The sequence below is a fragment of the Eublepharis macularius genome, chromosome 6 (assembly GCF_028583425.1).
Source record: "Eublepharis macularius isolate TG4126 chromosome 6, MPM_Emac_v1.0, whole genome shotgun sequence".
NCBI lineage: Eukaryota > Metazoa > Chordata > Lepidosauria > Squamata > Eublepharidae > Eublepharis > Eublepharis macularius.
Window position 1 is genome coordinate 62,705,587 of NC_072795.1, and position 24,300 is coordinate 62,729,886.

The window sequence follows — 24,300 nt, forward strand, 5'->3', positions numbered from 1 at the left end:
ACATTTCTTCAGCTCTGTATTGGATTTGTACTGGTTTTAAATCTTTATGAATTTGCATATATCCATTCTTCTATTGTTTGTTGAAATACCTTTGAAACTGGCTGTGCTAACTCCACTGTGTAATCCACCTTGAGTGTCAATGAGAAAGGCAGACTAAAAATAATGTAAATAAAATGTCAGATTTGCATGTCAAGTTGTCAGCTTCATTCAAAATAGTTTTCCCTTCCCTTCCCACATTCTTAGTTGCTTTGCTGTCTGTTTGCATAATCACTTTGAAATAGTATTTTTCTTTTCAGTTAAGTCACTGTCCAGTACTAAAGTGCATTAAATTGGCATTGACATAAAATCTTTTAAAAATAAGAATTTGTAAACTTATTTTGTGCTCATCTTTTGTTTGCCTGCCAAAGGTTCCCCTCATTGTTTGTGTCCCATCAGTAACTGGCAGGAAAGCCACTGCAGATTAAACCCTATTGAAACTGATGGTATGCTGTAGGCATTGCTTGATTTTGCCTGCCATCTGGTGGCTCAGTTCCTACCTGTGTCAACCCAGAAAAAAAATTCTAAGACAGCCATTGAATACTATTTTTATTAGAACTAACTAAAAGGTTACAAAATAGGGAGAAAGGTTTTGAATTCCCAAGGATACCAGAACTGACTGTTCCATACACAAATCAAAGAGCGGGGAGTGCTTTCCACCTGATAAAGAAGCCCCTGTTTGATGTGATATTTGAAAAACCTTAAGGTGTATTGCAGACTTGGATTAGATGGTGGTGAGAGCAAAGCACTGATGCAACCTGATCATCCCATACAACAGAAAAGAGAGACAACCATTCATTTAATAATTGCTTTCCCCCCAGTGCAGACAAAATACATCTCCTTTAGCTGGAAGAGAGAGTTGCCCTGCTTAAGATTGCACCAATGTTCATTAAATCCAGTAATATTTAGCACAAATGAAATGTTGTAATTGTAATCTATATCACAATACTGAAGCCTTTTTTTGTGAAAAGTCTTCAAACGTTTCCTCCCTGTGATTTCATAGAGAGCCAGTTTGATGTCGTGGTTAAGAGCAGCAGGACTCTGATCTGGAGAACCAGGTTTGATTCCCCACTCCTCCACTTGAAGCCAGCTGGGTGACCTTGGGTCAGTCACAGCTTTTAGGAGCTCTCTCAGCCCCATCCACCTCACAGGCTGATTTGTCCTGAAGGGTGGTATATAAATCAAATGTTGTTATTGTATTATTATTGTTATTATAGGGTTAGAAGGGACCTCCAGGGTCATCTAGTCCAACTCCCTGCATAATGCAGGAAATTCACAACTACCTCCCCACCACACGCACACACACACACCCAGTGACCCCTGCTCCATACCCAGAAGATGGCATTTGTTTCCTTTATGTTCCCCATTTTTAAAATCTCATTTTACCATTGTTGCATATAGGTACATAAAGTGACCCTTATAGTGTCATCCAAAGCAGGCCTACTCAGAATCTTACTCAGGTCAGTCCAATTGGGCTTACTCATGTATGCCTAAGAACACTGAGTATGCCTGCTTAGAGCTGCTTTCTTACCATCTTTCTTGCCGTCATAAGCAGAGTTACTCTAAGTCCACTGAAGTCAAATGAGTCCAACACTGGCTTAGGATGCCACTGTTACCAAAGAATCCATCAACAGTAAATTCAATGCTGAAATTGCAATGCTACATAATCTGCATCAAAAAGTATCTCAACCAGGTGGTTGTTGTGGGTTTTCCGGGCTGTATTGCCGTGGTCTTGGCATTGTAGTTCCTGACGTTTCGCCAGCAGCTGTGGCTGGCATCTTCAGAGGTGTAGCACCAAAAGACAGAGATCTCTCAGTGTCACAGTGTGGAAAAGATGTTGGCAGGTCATTTATATCTACTTTCTCGCTTCTGGGATGAGCCTGGTGGAACACTCTTCTAGCTGAGATCTGGGTCCTGCAAGATTTGTTAGTGTACCCCAGGGCCTGTAAAACAGCTGTTCTGCCAGGCTTAGAGCTGAGGCAGGCGGTCCCTCATTTTTTGGCCTCCCTGCACCTGCCGTGGTGACTCAGGTAGTTCTGCCAACCTGTACTCTAAGGTTCCGGTTACGTTTGCTGCACTTTAAGCTAATTAGATGCCATGTTGAGACTTTTGTGTTTTTATATGGTATTTATATGGTATTATATATTGTTTGTTCTGATTATAACCTGCCCTGAGCCTGCTTGCAGGGAGGACTGGCTAAATATCCAATACAATTAATTAAAATTTATTTTATTTCTATCCCATCTTTCTCCCCCATGGGGACCCGAAGTGGCTTACAGTTCTCCTCTCCTTCCATTTTGTCTCACGACAACTCTGTGAGGTAGGTTATCCTGAGAGTATGTGGCTGGCCCAAAATTACCCAGTGAGTTTCTATATCAGAGTGGGGCTTCAAACCTGGGTCACCCAGATCCTAGTCTAACACTAACCCCTACAGCACACTGGACCTCTTTTGGCAATTCCCAATTGAGGACCCTGCTTCTGAACATAGTATTTCAGTACAACTGAGTTTAATGAAATTCTTTAAAATTCTCCAAGTTCTTTCCATGTAAATAATTTTCCAGAAATGTTCCTTTTAAAAAGTTCAAGAAATGCTAACTTCTGCTGATTTAATAGCAAGTCCCCTTAATATTCCCTCTCATTCCATCTTATTCCCCCTGCCCTCCAATACACTCCTATGGTATATCCTCTTAATGGAATCTTTTCGGGTGTGTAGCCATCTTGATCTGTAGTGAAAGAGCAAGATTCAGGACCAGTAGCACCTTAAAGACCAGCTAGATTTCTAGGGTATGAACTTTCGGGAGTCAGAGCACTTCTCAAAACCTCATATCCTGGAAATCCAGTTAGTCTTGAACAGTATCCTTTGACATTGAAAATAACCCAGAAAATATACCTGTTTTAAATTTCTATCAACATAATAGATATTTAAGACAATTTATGCAGCAAAAGAACACTACTTCCAATTCTAATTTCCATTCCATATTGATCTTATGAAGCTATACTGACAATACAGAGTTAGTATAAAACCTGATTTAATAGTTTGGCGGGGGTGGGGGGCGGAATTTTATTAGCTGGTAAGGATTGGAACCAAAGGACATTGTAGTGTCCACAAAGATGGCAAACTGTTTTTAAATTGATCTACCCTGTAAATTGTTGCATCCAATGGAATTTCAGGCTGGCTTCAGCATATTCTCAGCTGACATGGCAAGCCTTTCTGCCATACTGTCATTGATTTCTGGAACAGGAACTGACCCAGATGGATGGAGATGGCTCCCAGATGCCCTAAACTGAATCAAAGCAAACACCTGGCTTTCAGAGGGAGAACTGCTAGATATGGAACAGCTGAAATGATGGATAGAGCACAAGTGGTAGAATACTCAGGACAAATCTAATCAGCCTAAAGACCATTTGAAAGCTTGCCAAGTTGCCTGTCAGATTGTTATACCACCAGCATGGAACCATCAGTAGTCCTCTGACTTATCTGCAAAATCTTTTGCAAATAACATCACCCATATGCCTTCCTAGAATTAACTGTGAATTTTATTTACTGAAAAATTTGTACCCTGCTTTCCTATGTGCAAGGTGGCTTCCGTAATCATCACAGCAATCTACAAAAACACATCAATACAGAATGCTCAAGTATTAAAAACACCACAATGACTACATAATTAAAATGATTAAAGAGCTGTTTCTTTGTTCACTGCCTGCAAATAAAATCAGACACAATTAGTCTAAAAGGTTACTGTGGACTTTTAATAATAGGCAAGTAATAAACGATCACGCTTACCAGCAGTTCCAACACTACATTTATTTTGTTTTTCATAATCAAATACAAATACCTAAAATTTCTGCTTTCTATGTATTTCAAGACAACTGCACAGAGTAACACAGAAAATAAGGAGCTCTTTTAAAAATAATTCTTGACAAAGTATAAATCATAGCAGAAGCTAAGCCTGCCTCTATCACAGGGGTACAGTGCAATCCTGAGCAGAATAACGTTCTAAATCCACTGAAGCCATTGGGTTTAGAAAGGGAAAACCCTGCTTAGGAGTCCACTGCTAGTCTGAGTGGTTTAAAGGCTTCAGAAATACCTGCACAAGAATTTACATGATGGTCCCACACTTATGAAGCACTTGATATCTTCTGTTCATATTTTCTTCAGTTCACAGTGCTGTTTATTTATTCTAGTCATTTGTAAGAACAAACATCTCAGTGTGGATGTTAATTAAAAGCACAGACTTTCAAATTCAACAATTGCTGGATGTGACTATGGTTTCTCAGCACTGCCTATATCTCCCAAGGCAAAATAGCAGCACACATTTTCATTTGAGATGTACCGTTAGTCACTATATAAAGACTACTAATACTTTTGCCAAGCGCTGTAATTGTGTTACTCTGCTTCACTGGGAACAAAATATAACTGTATTAACATTTACTATTTTGACAAATGGCTGCACCAAAGTCTTCCTTTCTTACTGCTGTTAACATTTGGCTAGGAGCACAACACAGATATTGATGAATTTTACCTACATTTCAGATTTTAGTAAGATATACAAGTAACTGAATGTATAAAAATATCCTAAGAGTAAAGCTTTGGCACCCTACTCCACTAAAGCTAATCATTTTCCAAGGAGAGCTTGCTCCATCCTGTTACAGAGTTGTATATGTCAAAAGTAGAAAGTGAAGGCGCTGAAGTAGAAGAGTATGCAAGACCGGAGACTACAAATACAACAGTCTTAATGACTGAGAATCTGATTTCATTGTGCTACATCAGAAAAAAGCAAGTAATTTTCTTGGTTTGCAGCTGCAGATGAGATGTGGAGAGTCATTTTGTGCAAACTTACACGCTACAAGTAAAGGATTCCAAAACACCTGTGGTGTCATAGTTGACTTATGGCAACCCTTGGTTTTCATGGCAAGAAACTAACAGAGGTTGTTTGCCATTGCCTGTCTCTGCAACCCTGGTTTTTCTTGCAGGTCTCCCATCCAATTATTAACCAAGGCTTACCCTGCTTAGCTTCTGAGATCTGACATGATCAGGCTCACCTGGGCTACCCAGGTCAGGGCCCAAAACTTCTACTATCAAGGTTTTTAAAAATGTTTTCAACGCTTTGAAGCCCAATTCCATTATCTATCTATTTAGGACTAGAAAGGACTTTCATGACCAGACTGAACTGAGTTGCTAGTAGACTTTACTGTTCTAGCAAAAATGCCTCCAGTCAGAAAGGGCTCAGACACTGAAACACAAGGAACTAACCTGAGCTGCAATTTCTAGTAAGCAGAAATTATTTACATTGTGACAAAACTATTTCCCCTTTTCTAAGCAAGGGTGCTATTATTTTGGGAAGAAACAGTAAATTGCAAACTTTATCGTTTTGCCTTTGGGGAGAGTTTGCACAGTAAAGTAATATATGCTGCGGAGTATGCAATTTTTGTCGACCCAACCAGCTACAGAAATGTAAGAGCTTTCAGAATACTGAAAAAATCAAATGGATCCTATGGAGTATCTACTGAAGTACCATCTCCATTCAAGGAGAAGTAAAACAGTATCTGATTCAAATAACCTGGAGCCCAAAGTGCAGCACATTTTCCTATTATCATGCTGCCCTATTTTGCAGTTAGTATTTCAAGTCTGCAGCCCATGTGATTTTAACAAAAAGGTTGATTTTGGACTATAAAATTTAGTTAAGCATTGCCATTTATCCTTCATTAGTGATCCTTCATTAATATTACTGCTATTTATTAATCAATGCATACAATCACAAGCTCATATGACAATGAGCCGTTGTGCTAACCGCATTTCAACTAAAATATGCCCTTGTGGTGGCTAGGACTTAGTTAAAACACAGTTCCAGTGAGTTGCTAGCAAAAATATTACTAGAACTTATGAAAAATCTGTCAACTAAAGAGGAGTACTTTAAAAATATACATAATTATTGCACGCAGAATAAATAAAAGGGGTTGGGTCTTCCTTGCTTTGGAACTCCAGAGGAAGCCTAAAATACCCAGAACAATGAGCCCAGGGCCATTCCTGTTGCTGCTCCCGCAAGCATGCCCAAGGCAAGATCTCCACTGTTATCCCGGTACCGTTCTCGAATGATGACATGGTTTGTGGGAGGCTGACCATAAGTACCTGGAAAGAAGACCGTTAAAATAAGTTTTATCAATCTTTGGGAGGAAAATAACTTTGTTCCTTTCTACTACTACTCTACTCTACTATGAAGTTAGGTCTAATGTTCAGCAGGCAGCAAATTTCCTGCTGATAGAAAAAAGCAAAGCACTAAGGCTCGAGGAGATCAAAAAGGAGGGGTTACAATGAAACCCTATGCCGCATATGGAATGTCAATTTCAATTTTCTATTTTCCACGTCCTCATTAATCAATTCTATACATACATTCAGTCACACCATCCCATTTCCAATAAATATATTTTGTGCATAAGTCCGAAGTGAGTCCTGTTATTTGTCTTTGGGATGGTGTGACTGAATGTATGTATAGAATTGATTAATGAAGACATGGAAAATAGAAAATTGAAATTGACATTCTATATGCAGCATAGGGTTTCACTGTAACCCCTCCTTTTTGATCTCCTCGAGACTTAGTGCTTTGTGCTTTGAGTGAAGTGAGCTATCCTGCAACCATCAATGGTCAAGAAGTGCCTTGAACCAAGAACTCTGGGAGAGGTAGGTTTTAGTTACAATAAACATCTTTAAGTAGGTTGTCTACCAGCTCCTGGTATATCTGTTCCAAATCCTGAGTATTTTTGCTCACATTGCAGTGCACAGACCACAGGCAAGAGACTGCCGTGCAGTATTCTTTTCACATACTGAATATTTCCATTTTCCTCCACTGCCATATGAGAAGTAGTAGAAAAATGTGGAGTGGTTCTAAATCAGTAGTATTTGTGGCTGCTTTGAACATGTTATTGGATCCTGTTGCCTAAGAAATATTCAAAATGCAACCAGCATCACAGTGTGCAGCTGCTAAGTGATGCTCCTGTAGCAAAGTATATTTCACTCCAAGCGCAGATTAAAATATTGTAAAGAAAAGGGGAGAAGAAGAGCGCATGGAGAAAACCCCAGGAATTTTATGCTGCTAAAACTGCAGGATAAAGTGGCTGTCACCTGGCATTTCTGGGCTGTAATGAAAGCCAGAGCGCATACAACCCTGGAAATTATCCTGCCTTGTGTAGAGGGCTTGGATCAGATCTCTTCTGATCAGCAGTGCCGATGAAACTCATAATTACCTGGCTCAGGATACGCATTTGCTTAGCACACCATGCTCGCATACATTAGAAGTCAAATGTAATCTCCCTGAAAAGTTCTAAAATTAGCTCACAATGAGTAGAACAATCTTCTTCTCTAGCTTAAGCCTATTTTAGTCTGCATGGAAATTTGTTGTCTCTCCAAGAGAGCTAAGCAAGCTCTAAGATATTTCAAGATGGTAGGCAAGCCTAGAGACATAATGGGGTCTTGGGGTGGGGGGAGAGGCTGTGCATCTCCTGAAGTTATCTGACCAAACTCTGGAAAGCTTTTCAGCTCCCACACCCTACATTTCATAGAAATGTTTTATTATTTTCCTCCATTTTTCCTCAACAGTTTATTACCTTGACCCATTAAGCTCAGGCTAAGCCGCACCCCCCCCCCACCCAAGGCTGTTCCTAAGCCTCAATGTAAGATTCACTTCAGAATACAGACAGCCTTTCACATGGGGGTGTTGAGGGGAAGGCAGCTTCTTGTTCTAGCTCAGCCTCCCTCACTCTAGGCAGAGTGATCCGTGGAACTACACCCAATGTTTAAATTACACGTGGAACAGGTGGCAACGTGACACAGGACTCATAAAAAAAATTGTGAGAGCACATTAACTTTTCATGTCTCAGAGCTAGTAACTGGGTAAGTCACACAAGAAGGAAAAGTTCAAAAGCAGTTCAATAAAGTAAGTGCAGCTACCATATAAGAGGGGGTACAATCCTATCAGTTGCCACATGATTGCCTCATCATATTTCAATTAAGCTGGTCTAAGATGGGAAGCAATAAGGCAAACATGGATTGAGAACTTAAATCTTCTCTGGATATATGATAAGAATAAGCCATTTCTTGCATGAGGTTCTCAGTATGGAATACATTAAAGAACATGGATTGGACCAACCAACTTTTTCATTCACTCTCAATGAATTCTCCTCCTAAGTACGCCCCCATCCCTCATAGCTTTTTTGTTAGTCAAAGGGAATCCTCTCCTCCTTTTTTCCACAGAACAAATGGAAGTAGAATATGCTTAACAGAGCAATGATGTACAATAACGGAGGGGGGACAGATACCTTTCCCTCCCCCAATTTTTTTGCTGACAATATCTGGAAGTGCATGAAGAGTATCCCTCATTAGAAGGTCAGAATTCTACTTTTTTTAAAAAAAATGTTATATTCTTCAGATAAAGTGTCCTATCCTACCCTTCTTCTCCCCTCAGCTGCAGCAAAGGTAGCATTCTCAGTTCTCCCCTCCTCCATTTTATCCTCGCAAAAATCCTTTAAGGCATGTTGGGCTGAAAAAATGAGACTAGTCCATAGTCATGCAGTGAGCTTCATATCAAAAGTGAGGATTTGTCAATTGTAGTCCAACAGTGAACATCACATGACTGTGACTAAACTAATATTTTGACTTTATAAATTGGGACTAGGGATTTACTGCCATGTGTATGAGAAGGGTGATGGTTGGTACAATACATTTTTCCCCCATACTGATTTACTGTGAAGTAAGAAAAGAAAAAGCCTTTCTAAAAAGTTAAACATATGGAATATGAAGTTTTAAATAAACAAATTACAGCAGAGAAAACAAATACCACAAGTTACCTTGGTTTGGATACTGGTAAGGGATTGCATATGTCTGTCCATTAGAAGTAAAGATGACCTGAGCCCCTGGAGGTGGATAAACACTGTTGTACTGTGGGTAGCCATAAACCTGATAAAATTACAAACAATGAATATGTGACTAAACATATTAGAGGATTTTTTTTCTCTATGAGGTGCTGTAATTCAAGCTTTTAAACTGGAAGCCTTATTTAAGGAGCGTGCATATGCACTGCCGGCGCCAGGGTTTCTGGCGCCTGCGGCCAACCCCCCATGCACGCGCATAGTGCGCATGCACCACAGACGTCATCATGCAGCGCAAGCCGGTGGCATTGGCCAGCAGATGGCTGGGGTGGCGGGCGGAGGCTGCGCCGCGCTCAGCACGCTGCTCCAGCAGCAGCTCACAGCTGCTGCGCCCGGCTGGGGGCATGTGGCGGCGATGGCACAGGGCTGACTGGCTGCAGCAGCTGCAGCCCAGCCACGCCAGCTCTGCGGCATGCGCCTCCGCCCCTGACACCCCCTCCGGTGCCCCTGCGCCCTGAGGCCACCGCCTATCTGGCCTAAATGGGCGCGCCAGCCCTGCGCGTATGCAATGTCTGATGCTATGATACATGCTGAATGTGGCTTTAAATCCTGCATTACAACTTAGAATTATGGGCATAATGCACAGAATAATTCAAACTAACTGGTGATCCTTGAAGATGCCGCTTATGAATTCATGACGGAGGAAGCTGTCAACAAACTTTACTCACAGGTAACATGCCATACATGTAACAGGTGACTGATAAGAGTTACAGGTTTAAGCAATTTGCTCTAACTCTCTTCTATTTTACCTACCTCAGATGATGGTATGGCATAAGCTGTGTAAGGAGGGGGAGCTGAAGAAATTGTAGAGTCATCATATGTCACTTCAGAACCAATACAGGCCTGGGTAGATTAACACATGCACATTTTAAAAACACAGACATACACACACACACACACACACACACACACACACACACACACACACAAGCAGTTATCTCTCTCAAAGTGAATAAACACCATACCAGAACATTATAAAACAAAGAAAAATTAGCATCTTCTTAGTACATTAAGAGCCTCTCCTTTGCAAACAAGTCCTTAACTGTTGGATCCCACAGATTTGACCTGCTGACAATGTTTTGCTCTGGTGCAAGAACCCTTCCACTGATTCCTGCGCCATTAAAAAACTATTACCTGAACAGACCTGCACCTTTCCCCTCCACTCCTGAACATACCCTATTCTTTTCAGCCACATTGAAGAATTCTTTTCTTGCTCACCATGCACAAATATCACAAAGATACTTTGTTGTTCAACAAAATTTGAGTCCAGCAGAACCTTAGAGCAACAAAATTATCCAGGGTGTAAGCTTTCATGAGTCAAAACTCATTTTGTCAGATACAAAGTATTTCTGTCATGTTACTGTTCTTCAGTGCCCACTACACAGAGGGCCTGACAAGCACGGCCGACAACCATTCAGTACTTTTCCCTGAGCTGCAATGAGCATGACCAAGTGATACCAGCTTTTTGTCCCAGTTTTACATGCTTACGAAAAGGAACTGTAATACTTCTAGTGAGACAACGAAAAGCTCTGTGGGACAACATTTCATGAGCACACTGGACCAGAGACATTCTGCGTTTGGCGGATACAGGAAACAACATGATGGCGAGAGGTGTGAGCATGTACATGCCTAAGTAGGAGCAACCACCTTTACTGGCCAGCTCATCTGAGAGAGACTGCTATTCTCCCCAGATATACTAGGTAAGTGGCAATTGTAGAAGACTCAAGAATTTATACTTTCAGATCCTATCAAGATGACAATTAATATAATTTTATATACTAACTGAGTCATAAAGGATGCATCCTAAGTTGTTGTAGCAGCAAAACATGCTTAGTTTGGTAGGAAACTAAATATTGCATGCATAATAAAAAATTTGTTATCAAGCACTCAGGTGGAATGGGGGCTGCCAGTCAATGCAATGAGCTGGATATTCAAGCTTATTGCTCTGCTCCCTACAAAGAGGAATGTACAATTTCCAAATTCGACCCCATTAGAAATGCCAGAGGAACAGCTCCCACTTCCCCTGCCCTCTTAATCAACAGAGCTGTCCTATGCAGTAGGCAAATAAGCAGGCCAGCTGTCCAGAAGAACTCTGGCAGGGCTGGCTCCTGATAGCTGAAGGGGACAGAGGCACCCAAGGATGATGCCACCTGCCATCACCAGCTAAGCATCCTGGATAACCAAGTGCTGGATAACAATACTTTTTGTGCATGTGTTACATACCATCAAGTTGCTTCTGACTTTTGACGACCCTTTAAATGAAAGACTTCCAAAATGTCCTATCATTAATGGCCTTGCTCAGATCTTGCAAACTGGTGGGTGTGGCTTCCTTTATTTCCAGCCATCTCATTTTGGGTCATCCTTTTTTCCTACTGCCTTCCACTTTTCCTAACGATATTGTTTTTTCCAGTGAGTCTTGTCCTATGTGACCAATGTACGATAGCCTCAGTCTCGTCATTTTAGCTTCTAGGGAGAATTCAGGCTTGATTTGATCTAGAACCCCTTATTTGTCTTTTTGGCCATCCATGGTATCTGCAAAACTCTCCACCAGCATCACATTTCAAATGAATCCCCTTCCTTCCTGTCAGCTTTCTTCAGAACCACTTTTACTGAGTTTCAATTTTTCCCAAAATTTCCCAAAACTTATTTTTCCCCCATGGCTTAAACATTTCCAGAAATTTCACATCTCTATGTACAACCCAAGTTTTACAACATGGAGGATAGCAAGGAATGGGGTGGGGGATTAGGCAGCTCTCACTGTCCATAGCATAATTTCTGCTCTGGGGCCAAACAAGCAACCCCATTCCTAGCTCTGTAGCACAACCGCCCTGAATGCTGAAAGGAGCAAAAAGCTACACCTAGACTTACACCTAGCCTTGTTTACCTCTTCCTCCTTGTGCTGAATGGGATTGGAGTTGGTGAACGCCGCACTTCTGAGCATGGAAATTAAGACAAGAGGAAGTGCTTTCCCTCTCATCCAAAATTCATGCCACCATCAGGATGTACCAACAACACAACAGTGCAGCCCTTTTTGAGCTCCTGGGTTAAATGAGTAGTTTCCAGCTCATCCAGTCCTGGAGCTCAGAAATCAAATGCCATGCAAGAGGGAGCTCGGGAATGTGTTCTTCACAGCACATATCCTGCATAGAAGGTAAAATTAGAATTGAAAGGTATTTTAAAGAGGCTCTGCCTTCTATGCCATTTAAAGAGAGTTCTGGAAATGTGCGTCAGTGAGCACTGGATCAGAGGAAGTGCTTTGACTCTAATCAGTCTCCCCCATGCCACAAGACTTTTCAGCTTCAAAGGGGCCACAGCCCTTAAAAACATATAGTATCCTGGCTAGGTGGTGAGGAATTTGGGTCAGGGGATGCACATCTCATAACATACATACCCCAACCCTAATCTCCCTCTCCAGGTTACCATAAGGTGACAGGGACTCCAGAAGGCCAATTTCTCCTTCCCTCTCCGCTTTCCATCTCTTTTTAACTGTCATTCCATTGCCCTCAATGTTCCATGTGTCCTATACAGTAATATATATGCTCAGTGTTTGGTGGATGGGTGTGGGAGCTCTTCTTTTTTTAAAAAAAAATCATCATCTAATATTTTTTCTGCATGCCTAGAGATTCCTCCATGTATGAAGGGGAAAAAACTCTACCTTCCCTTAGGGAGTCTCCATGCCACCACATTACTGACACGCATGGGGCCATCAGCTTATTAGAAGGAACAATGATCATGCATATAAAAACCAGTCCCAAAAATCCCATTACATTCAAGCATGATTAAGAAACAGAATCCAAGGCTAGGCTACACAGATGAAGGGGTAGCCCTCAAAAATAGGACCCAACACAAATCTCAGAGTAACATAGTAATGTTAGATAGGCAGAGGTACTGCACACTAAAAACCCCACAATATGTAAACATACGTACTCGCCCATCATAATGATGGGCATCTCAGGGTACAGCAGAAGAGAATTTTGCCATCTTGGCAATATCAGAATTTCATACCTCAATTATATAAAAGCAAGGCAAACAGTTACACTGAAGTAAATTAACATCTGTGAGCTGTATCCTACAGATGTTCTACTGGCAGATCTCTTTCTCCACTTTCCTCTTCCGCCTAGCAACCTCCTGTGTTAACCTGCCCAACCCAAACACAGAGTGGCTGGGGGACTCTAAAAAGAAACCACATGAAATGAAGGGCTGCAGTGATAAGGGGAAGGGAGATCACCTCCTTATCTCTTCTGGCAGTGGGTCTGTCATTAGATAAAACCCCTGTCACTTTGAGCTTCTCAGCAACACACAGTTCTTGAAAAAAATAGAAAGGAGCCTCTAAATAGTAAGTCTATTTAACAGCTCCTTTCTTTCAGCTGCTGTGGACAAATGCGTAATTGATGGTGTGCCAAGGGAGCTATTTTTAAGAAGCCCCCCCCTGTGCCATTCCTGTCAATCCCACACTTAAAAAGGAGAGGAAGAGGAAGATAACCTCAGATTTAACCCCAGATTCTACCCCATTGCCAGTCTCAAATGGTATTTGTTCAGAAAAAATGTCTTGAGGGTTTTTGTTTGTTTGGCCTATCTGAAAACAAGGGATGGAACTGCTTTTCTTTCATAACATATTGCTTGTGAAGACTCCTGCTATGCAGCTCTGCCTAGGGCTATTTTTTGTTCTCTTTTTCTTACCGTTCTTTTACAAAAAATGATACTATTACACAAAACTCTTCAGCTAACTCGTTCTGCAGTTTCCATGCATAAAGGTAGCAGAATTGGATACTTTACTTCATCAAGAAAAAACATAGATACTCAAAATATAACCACTCTTTTTCCTGTAAAATAGACTCAGCTGTCCGATGAAGGAAGCCTGACTCTTGAAAACGTATACCCTGGAAAATCTTGCTGGTCTTTAAGGTGTTACTGGACCCGTCCCTTGCTCATCAAACTCAGGGACACACACACAGGGACAGGCTAATCATAAATAGTGTGTTCTTAAACCCATTTTTGAATTTTTAGGAGTTTTGAATTTTTAGGAGCAACAAATGCTCCCCAAATTAATTTTTTTTCACTGTTCAACCTCAGATCATCCAATGGGCTGGCCACTACAAAATACTGACTCTCATTCTCCAAACTGAAAAAAATATATCTCCTTGGTAATTTTCCTGCACGGCAGATAACCTTCCAAAGTATCCTTCACCTTTTGGAATGTAAGCTGCCCCTTTCATCAAGATGAGCTACAAGTGCTACTAAATGGTATCAACAACATCAGTATCTTCTACTGTGCTGGCAGTAACTCCACTTGAGCTAACTACCAGATGCCCACAGATGTTCATTCTTATGGTCTGTCAGATCAATGATGGATGATGTCAACCTCGGCACAAATCCCGGCTCTTAATCTATAGCATAGTGGTTTCCCCAGTAGGCATAACACGCATCTGTCAGCTGGCCCTGGTCAAGCATAACCCATTGTGCTGCTTTTGAAAGATTTCTCTCCTGGAGCCAAGTTAGACTGCAAGTCCTTCTTCTGCAGGGTAAAAGTGTTATCCACAAAGAAGCACATAACAGAGCAAGAGAAGTGAAAAGACTACTAGCAGTCTTTACTCGTCACTATGCACTGTGAACAAAAACACTTACTCCATTTGTCCTGGAATCTTGGAGAGCAATTTTCCAAGCCCTAAAATGAATGAATGAATCAAACAAGGTAAGAAGAGAAAAAAAATTAAAAACCACTCAAAAGTATTTTTCAGCCTAGAGAGGAAACCTCAGTTAAATTGTACATGAGAAACCACACCAATCGCTTTAGGAAAAATAATGATAGCTACTAAGACAGCAAATCTAGAAAATGGCCTAGGGGAGAAGTGAAACACACACAGAAAGTCCTTAAATTCAGCCCGTTTTGCCAGTCTGAGTAGCTATAACGTACTAGACAGGCCATTATTCCAGTTCAGCATACGTCCATATCATATACCCTGATAACCCCAGTTCCCTTCTTTGTATCAAGGTGTGGAATAAAATCCTCAAGGGTCATAAACCCTCAACAGGTCAATAGTTTCACACAGTAATTTAAATGAGCAGATTACAATCTCACATAGTATACACTCAGAGATCTACATAGCTACAAACCTGAGCCTGTTACAAAAGCTACTACTTAAAAGGGAAGTTATTGCGCTTGCAACAACAGAGAAGTGATCAACCCTTGGAAACTTACAAGCAGTCATCAGCACTTTCCGCACAGAGGTTGAGCACCTTCCCATCTCGGCAAACAATCTGCAGCAAGCAATCTCTAGGCTTCCCCTCAGGAGGCTGGAAACCTGGCCAAAAGAAAAGGCAAGGAGAGATCCTTTCATTTTTGTGGAGAAGCTTCTTGCTAAATAGTGCAATCCTATGCAGCCACATGAACAGAGCTGACTAGCTGAGCTTCTCAGAGCTTGGAAGCTAAGCAGAGTTGGACATGGTTAGTACTTGGATGAAAGGCCACCAAGAAAGACTAGGGTTGCCATGCAGATGGAGGCAACTGCAAACAGCCTCTGCTCTTGCCCTGAACACCCCATGGTTGGAGTCATCATAAGTCGGTGGAAACTTGATGGCACTTTATTATTATTATGGAGAATCCTCTAGTATAAGCCCGCTAATTTCAAGGGGCTTGGAGTGAAGTAACTCTACATAGGATTGCACTGTAATTCAAGTAAAGTCAGATCCTCAAAAGAGGCTTGACTATGTGAAGGAGTCCAATAACTGGCAAGGAAAGCTGATACATCCAAGGCTAATTTCCAAAACAAAGTTTTTAACTAGTAAAGAATTAAGGGGCAAGGGTGTGCTGCATTTTCCAGGTATTTCAGGAGTTCATTAAGGGGCTACATACGGAGGTTTTCCTGACACCACCACCACTCCCGGTGCCAAGCAGAGCCTTAAAAAGTTCCTTGTGCTGCAGGGCACACTTTTTTGAACAGGGAGAAGCTGTAGTCACTACTGTGCTGGCACAGAAAGCCACAAGGTTTTTCAGATCATGTAACAATACTTGCAGAGTGAAGTGTTTAGGATCTCTGTTGTTTAGAAAGTCACAAACAAGTCCCCCACAAGTCCTTGAGGATTTCCACAACTCATTTCCCCCTCCCTCACCCTATCCTCTTTCCCTTCCTTACCCCATAGCCTCTCCTCTTTTTCTGCTTCCTTCTCTCCTTATCATTTACTTTTGTCTGCAGCCATGTCTTCATTTTTCCCCCTTCCCACCCACAGCAGCCTCTCTCCTATGGCACAGTTGAATGGTGGGGAACCTGCAAAGACTTGTGGGAGGGACTTCACTTTTCCCTGTATTCCCTACACCCACACTATTTTCCCCTCCTCCTGGCAGCCTTCATATGCTCACCTCTCCCTAAGACCTCTTCTCCTTCAAACTCACTAAATAACTTACCTTTTATCTGCTTCCCATCTTCACCTATATTTTGTAATTTACTTAATTTGTATACTGCCTTTCTCCACAAAGGGGACACAAAACAGCTTACATCATTCACTTCATATTATCATTGTAACAACCCTAGGTTAGGCTAAGAGTGTGTGCCTGGTTCAAAGTCACCCAGTGAACTTCCACAGCAGAGTGGTGAGTCGAACCTGGGTCTCCTAAATCCTACTCTGAGCTCTAACCACTATACTACATTTGCTATTGTGGGGAGAGGGCTGCTGTTGAACAGTAGCAAGCAGCTGGGGCTGGGTGAATCATGCAAGTCAAATCACGCAGTGGTTGCTTCTAGGCATGGCCTCATTGAGTCCTCCCTCAAAGGCCAAAACTGCCTGGGAAAAGGCCCTGCCCCCTCCTCCTTCCTTTTACTGAAAGAAACCAAGCCTGCAATACTGGCTGAACTGTTAGGGTTGCCTAGCAACAGCCACTGAGGGCATCTCTTTAAAGCTACAGATGCTCTTTTTATCATTTGGAGTTAGTTTAGATTTCAGATTTTTCTGCAAACCTAGGGAATGTTTCAGGTGTATAGAAAGATCTGTCTTCTCCATTCATGGCTCTCTAGATTAAAGTATCCTCAAATCAGAGCCATTTGGTTTTTAGTATCTAAGACACCAGCAAAATCTCAGCTATTGTTCAAACTCAAAGAATTTTCATGGAGGAGGGAGGGAGGGAGAAATCTAACTTTTGAAGTTGTCAGAATAGATCAATAACCTGAGCAGCAAATAACTCTACAAATGGTTATTAGTCTGGTTATTTTTGTTAGAGAGCCAGCTCTCTTCCAACTTCAGAAAGTAGTCACAAATGCTTGGAGGCAATTCTTACATGCCAGGGAAATCTGAACAACTGGCTATCTTATAAGCCTACATTATCCACTAGGTCAGAGTTGGCAACAAGCATTAAGTATTCAGGCAATTTTGTGTGGCCAACTGAGTCCCATTGAAGGGAACTACAGCATTCTCCAATATTCCTTTTGCCAAAAAGAGGCATACAGCCAGATGTTGCTGGCATCTGCAGCAGACCCTCTTCTTAAAGCAAAAAACCCTACTTTTTCTACTAGTATGGATGCTAAGCCGCAACAGAAACCCTTCTGACATGTTAAATTATTTGACTTTAGGGAATAGCAATTTCGCAAATGAGTTTCAGATGCCAATTATTTAATGACCATGCAGTAAACACAAACTAGGAACATCCTGTTTTCCACAGGAGTTTGATGATGGACCCCAAGCTGGCTAGTTTTCATATATTTCAAATATAGCTAATTGATCTTTCAGTCCTCCAATAAGCACGGACAGCAAGAAATGAATACCTGTACATCATATATGTTAAATTAAGATGACTGATTTCCCCTCACTGCCCCCCACCAAGGCATCTTAGATCAGTTTCCCAACAGGGATCCTTAGGACATTGTTAGGAGATCTGTGAGAAATTGTGGAACAAACATTTTGAAATACTACAAATAACCCAAATATCCATCAAAATATGGTAAGCAGTCCACCTAGATCTCTGCCGTTTTAATATCTGCTTATGATTGGAATAATCATAAAGCTTTAACTAAAGCGCTTCATGCTGCAGTAAGCAAGCTGCCCAACAGGCCAAAACGTTGCTGGCTCTCGCCTGGGAGACTAAAATACCAGAGCCACCACCGGGGGCAAAACAAGTCTGGCTGCGCCCCTGTCCTCACGTGTGTGCGCATTCCCAGAAGTGCGTGATGACGTCACTTCTGTGACATCATCACGCAGGGCGTCTCCCCAGAAGCTGCCTGCGCTGCCATTGGAGAGCTGGGAGCATGCAGCAAGCCGGCCGCCCCGTTAGTGCAGCAGGCACACGGCGCAGGCGGCTTCCCAGCCCTCCTGCACCACCACCTGCACTGCTGATGCGGAGGGCTGGGAGCACACAGCAAGCCAGCTGCACCATCAGCACAGCAGGCGCACAGTGCAGGTGGCCTCCCAGCCCTGCTGCACAGCCGCCCGAGCTGCTGCTGGAGGACCAGGAGTGCGTGGCAAGCAGATCGTCCAGTCAGCGCAGCAGGCACACGGTGCAGGTGGCTTCCCAGCCCTCCTGAGCCACCACCCGTGCTGCCGCCAGAGGGCCAGGAGTGTGCGCTCCCAGCCAGCAGCCACTCCAGCACCCTCTGTTTGCCAGTGCTGGGGCAAGTGACCCCCTCCCCCCACCCCATAGATCTGGCCCTGTAAAATGCACATGCCTTGGGAATGGAATGCTGAGTTATTAGGTGTTATTAATTCCAACCTGCCCAAGCCACTTAATGTGTTGTTCCTTGAGAAGAAAGGCACTTGAGACAACTCCCCTCAGACATTCCAATTTCCTTTCTTCCCATTGAGCACAACCCCAGCTAAAAACTCATCTCTCAATCTAGGACCATCAATCAGTTCTGCTAAGTTTAAGTTCTTCCTGGGAACACTTAATCGCGACTCTAAATTCATCAGCCAGCTCTGGAGGCACTTAACTGAATTTACAGTTTCTTTGTGAGGCACCAGGAACAGGCAAGCTAACTGATCTTCCCACCCCAGCAGGCCAATCAAAGTTACTCAAGTCTATAGTCCAGGACACAACTGCTTAGGTTTCATGGGCTGAAGTCACTCTCCAGTCTCAGGGCACAGTTTGCCCTCTAAGTACTCTGCCTTTACCCCAGCCAAATTGTACATGCTTACTCAGATTCAAGCGCTGTGCCCTCAGAACCCTCTGAGCCTCTTTGGTCGAGAACACTGGCTGTTTGAAGCCTTCTTTCTCCACGGACTACTCTATTCCTCTGATAAGTAATTATCACCCAAAAATCCTGAAATCTATTCCCACTTTCACCTCTGCTTTCCTAGGAATCTTGTGTGCTTATGAGTTGCCTCCTGCTGTGTTTTTGAATTTAAATTAAATAAAAAATACTCTTGTTTTGGAAAACACCTGTCTCTTGTTAGTTTCCTGGGGGACGGGATCTGGTAAAAATTGGCGGAGGATCTCGCTTGTTATTGCCTCTCACATAGCTTTCTCCTTGTTTGCTACTTCCTCCAACTCACAAGGAAACCCATTCCAGTAACAATATCACAGTTATTAAGGTTATATTTATTTGTATTGTGTCTGTGTTTGTCTTCTATTTTACAGAGCAACCTCATTGGTGGTGACAGAAAGGCAAACCAAGAGAAAAAGAGCTGCATGGTGAGTAAGATTTGATAATACAAGAACCCAATAATTTAGCAATAACTGAACTGCGCTCCCTGCCATCAACTTTTTCTGGCCTGTAAATGTTTTCATAGGTAGGGGTTCCTCAGGATTTCAAAAATTAGTTTAGGGATTCCTCCATGAAAAACAGATTGAGAAACACTAGCTTAGATCTTTAGAGGAGGCAAGATGAATTCTATTTCTGGAAAACAAAGCGGAACAATTCAATATAGGGCCACTCAGTAACCATCACAGACTTGCATTAAGAGTTGTGGGAAGTTGGGGAATGGATGCCTTGCTTACTTTTTTTTTAAAGTTATCACAGAAAGTACCCTTCATTCTCTGGCATACAGACGTGTATTATGGCATCAAGCTAAGTGGTGATTCTAGATAGAGACAACAGGTGCTTGCTTGTGGAAGGGAATAAAAAAGATTAAATACAAAGCATATCATATTCACCTCGACATTCGTTTCCCACTCTGATATTGATACAGTCAATTTTCATGTGAAGTCTATCCTCAAAAACCTGCCGATGTTGATCATCATAAAATAGTAAGTGTCCATGAGACCACAGATCAAACCAGTTCTTTTTCCAACGTCGTAATATAGTACCTGAAGGAATTAAGGAAACTGTTATGGAAATCACTAAGAAAATAATTTTGGTCTAGAGTAAGGTTTAAAAATCCTTTCAGCTTAGGATGTGGTCTGCTAGCATTTCAGTGACTGATATTTCAAACAATAACAGTTTTCACCAAGAAACACAGGGATTATTTGTGAAATAGAAGTGATAGAATTCCAATTTCTTTAAAAAGGAGTATTAAATTCCACAATGATTGACTACTAATTTTGTACTTAGTGATACTTCTTGATGTCCTAAGTAAGCTAAGTAACTCTATGCTGAGTTAACTTGAACATTCTGTGTATAAACAGCAGCTGAAAAATCAAGAAAGATTTCATAATCCTGTTTGTAGCAGCTACTCAGTTTATTCTTACAAATGGCTTGCAAGACATGCGGCAGAAAAGGATTACTTCTGAACATGTAGTCTACGGATAGAAAACGTGTGTTAACTGCAGCAAAGAATTTTAACATATCAAGTAGTACTATTTAAGAACCAATCCAAATGAGAATAGTTTCTGTTGTATTGTCGAAGGCTTTCACGGCCGGAGAACAATGGTTGTTGTGGGTTTTCCGGGCTGTATTGCCGTGGTCTTGGCATTGTAGTTCCTGACGTTTCGCCAGCAGCTGTGGCTGGCATCTTCAGAGGTGTAGCACCAAAAGACAGAGATCTCTCAGTGTCACAGTGTGGAAAAGATGTTGACAGGTCATGACACAACCACAGAGAACTAAACTGTATGTTACACTAGAGATCCATGACTGGATCTACTGATACATACTTATTTCTAAAGAAATGCAAGCATGGTGGGGGGTGCTGTCTATCTGATTAGTGCAGCAACGCAGGAGGAAGGAATATTTAACACTCACCCTACCACACTGTATTCTTGCCCAAGGTTGTTAACCACTACCACCACTGGTTTGCTGTTTGCCTATGTAACATCTAGTTTGGCCCCAAAACAGTAGAAAAAGGAAAGCAGTCCAAATCCATTACTCACTTTGCCGGAGCAACCAGCCGCTTTTCACCAATGCCATAATTCAACTCTAGAAAGAAAAGTGGAGATCCTTCAGTATAGCACACTAGCAGATTCTCTGACCATGTGACAGGCTTCCTCCCAAGAGGTCTGCCATGAAGTGGATTAAAGGGGGGGGGGGATCTCAATAGAAGCATGTTACTGTTGTATTACAGGAAGACTCTCATCATAATTGCACAAGAAGTACCACAGAGTCTCTATAAAAATTTACAGCTTCAGTTTTTTGCATTAAGAAGCCATAGGAGTCCAGACATATGGCCTTAATGAAATCTCTATACAAAGGACTCTTCTGCTTCTAAATAGCCAGCAACTGAACAGTCACCAAAACGTACCATATCATAAAATGAGCAGATGCAGTTGAAATAAATTCCTCTTCTGCTGCTGATTTTTCCTCTTAATGGCTGCTACAACATACCAAAACAGCTCATTGGATGGGGCTCTTAAAAACACATAAGCTGCATTTTGGGAGGAATCTAACAACACTAAAGTTTGCTCAGGCACTGGAATGACTACTTCCATTTATGGCAGGCAATGGCTAGTTAAACAGCCTGAAATTTGCAAGTTAGCAATAACACGTGTTCATTGTTTGATTAAAGCCTGATCCTATCCATGTGTACTCAGGATTAAATTCCACCCTGTTCAATGAGGCTTGTAAGAGTGCAGCAGGACTACACCCTCAATGGTAAACCCTGATAAACAAGCCAGCCAATAAAAGCAAGAGAAGAGTGTATGCAATGCCAATGGAGGGCTAACCGCATCTTTATTAACACATGCAGGATTGAGACTGCAGTTTTAGGAATGGCAGCCATCAGTAAAGTAAATATGTATGCATACTGTATACGTGAATACTATTTCCTCCATTAAGTATAGTACAGCTTGTTTCTGCCAAATAACTAAATATAGCCCTAAAACACAATATTAGTTATTTTCTACATCTATTTATGTGGTCAGAGTACTGATACCTGGATCCTTCCACTCTCCATTACTGGCCTAAACATATGAAGCTGCACTAGATCATTTAGCATAATAATCATCCTGGGCAGGAGACTATCCCAGACCAGTTAGCAGAGATCCATTTAACTGGAGTTGTTGGAGATTGAACTTGGGAACTTCTGTACAAAAAACACGTGCCTTACCACTGTAGCCATCTTACAGTCTCCCAATTTTAAGCACAGCTCACAACAACATTTCAAGAGATGGCTGAAGTAAGAATCAAAAGAAGGAGGAAGTCAGAAAGTTTTGGCAGCACTTCTGGAATTGGGCAATACCAGAACTTGCAGAATTAAAGAACAGTGCTCTCTAAACTACTGTATAGACAGGAAGTCATGATGAGCACACAGAACACCCCACAGTCTACAACCTTGAAAAGGAAGTGACACCATTCGAAGTAAACAGGCCACAAATTCCTTTAGGTGATCCAGCCTGTATTATCAGGTTGCATCTCCTTCCACAAACCATAAATAGTTGGTAATTCCCCACCATTACCCATCAACATGAACCATTCATCATTAGTTTCACTGTCATACTAGTTACATAGCTATTAAGGCAGTTTTCACACTTCAGAACCGTTCTCAGATGTTCTAGTCTAACAAACTTTCATACACAGCTTAAGTGTAGCACTTGAGTTCTCAATGGGAAAAAAATCATAACTACAATATTACTACCATTTGAAAAAGAATTTAAAAGAAAGAACAGTTTTATTAAACCAATAGAACTTCTGGCTTTTTGTTTTCCTAGCAAGGTTCCTGTGTTTTTAACAAGAGCATAACAAGCAGAAATTCCTCAACTGAGTCTTACCCACCCCCCACACCATTACATTTCTATAGCAGGAACAGCTCTGTCACCCAGCTATTAAAGGCCTATTATACAGAGATCTTGAATTATACTCTGCAGTTATTCTAGAATTAGTTTGCATCAGAGATAGATATTCAATACAACTGGGAAACTATTTGAAACAGTATAATTTTATAAGCCTTCTCCCAAAGAAGCTGTTGAATTAGGATTTGTGCAGCAGTTACACACTACTTCCCTCTCACACTTGAACAGTGACTTGGGATTTCTCACTCATCTTAGTAAAAACCTGGGACTCCCCATCCACTTTAAGTAGCTTAGTTTAGCATAACTAGTGAATGGTCTCAGTATTTTTCTTGATTAGAACAGACAATTAACATTTCATTCTGTATATCCCATACTTTACACTGGAATCACATTTTGTTTTTTAACGATCCCACAAAAGTGTTGTTTATTTATTAAAAACAAGGTTCACCAAACGCTAAGAGCCACTAAACGATCTCCCACAGAACTACCGAAGATTTAGCTCTCCATCATCCTCGTCTCCTCCAACATTACTCTGACCCTGAAGGCACATGGACTCGGCGCGAATGGTAGGAGAATGTAGTAGAAAAGAGCAAGAGTCCAGTAGCATCTATAAGACTAACAAAATTTGTGGTAGGGTATGAACTTTCCTGGCTGCAGCTCGCTTCTTCGGGAAGGAGAATGAGAAAGCAGCGATTTAGACTCGATGCACTTGCTACAGTCCTGGGGATTACAGGGCACGACAGCGCGACCTCATTGGATCTGACCATCTCTCGTCTAGACAAACTGCAGCCAACGGGCAGCCGCCTTCCCCATTTCTACAAGGCTTTTCCGCCTCAACTGACAGCTAAAGAGCAACTCAAGGCGCACCCGACTGACCTGGAAAGTAAAGACGCCTCTAAGCCAGGGAGACTTCGACCACCCGCAACCCCCGCCCCCTAGCCGCTTCCCACCCCAGTTCCCCGAAGAGCCAAAGAAACTCTCCATCCTCGCCTACCTGTTGCACTTGGGGAAAGACGCACAGAAGCCAAGCGCTTGCCCCCTTCTTAGCTGGGAGAGGGCAAAAATCATCCACTCCTCTCACCCAGGTCTCTGACGTCAAGGCTATCCTGTGATCCTTTGCGTCACTGTGCTACTGCACATGCTCAGTGTGCTTGATGGGAATTGTAGTATTTGAAAGCAGAGGAGGACTACGCAGGCAAAAGTTTAAACAAATCCTTGGTAGGTGATATTCGTCCCTGAGAATGTTGGCTTTCACACACAGA

The 24,300-nt window shown here is 42.0% G+C and overlaps 1 protein-coding gene across 2 annotated transcripts; it reads right to left on the minus strand.

Annotated features, from left to right (window-relative positions):
* Window positions 1-3,821: 3,821 nt before the first annotated feature.
* On the minus strand, window positions 3,822-24,132 carry PLEKHB2 (pleckstrin homology domain containing B2). 2 transcript variants are annotated; one of them, XM_054983169.1, is made up of 8 exons: window positions 24,033-24,132; window positions 21,185-21,230; window positions 20,033-20,185; window positions 15,158-15,260; window positions 14,584-14,623; window positions 9,712-9,801; window positions 8,878-8,986; window positions 3,822-6,166 (listed from the first exon to the last, which is right to left on the minus strand). In XM_054983169.1, the coding sequence occupies exons 2-8, from the start codon at window positions 21,219-21,221 to the stop codon at window positions 6,030-6,032; spliced, it is 669 nt and encodes a 222-aa protein (XP_054839144.1). In that variant the 5' UTR covers window positions 21,222-21,230; window positions 24,033-24,132; the 3' UTR covers window positions 3,822-6,029. The 2 variants fall into 2 exon arrangements, with proteins under 2 accessions (XP_054839144.1, XP_054839146.1); XM_054983171.1 differs by lacking the exon at window positions 21,185-21,230.
* Between the last annotated feature and the right edge of the window lie 168 nt (window positions 24,133-24,300).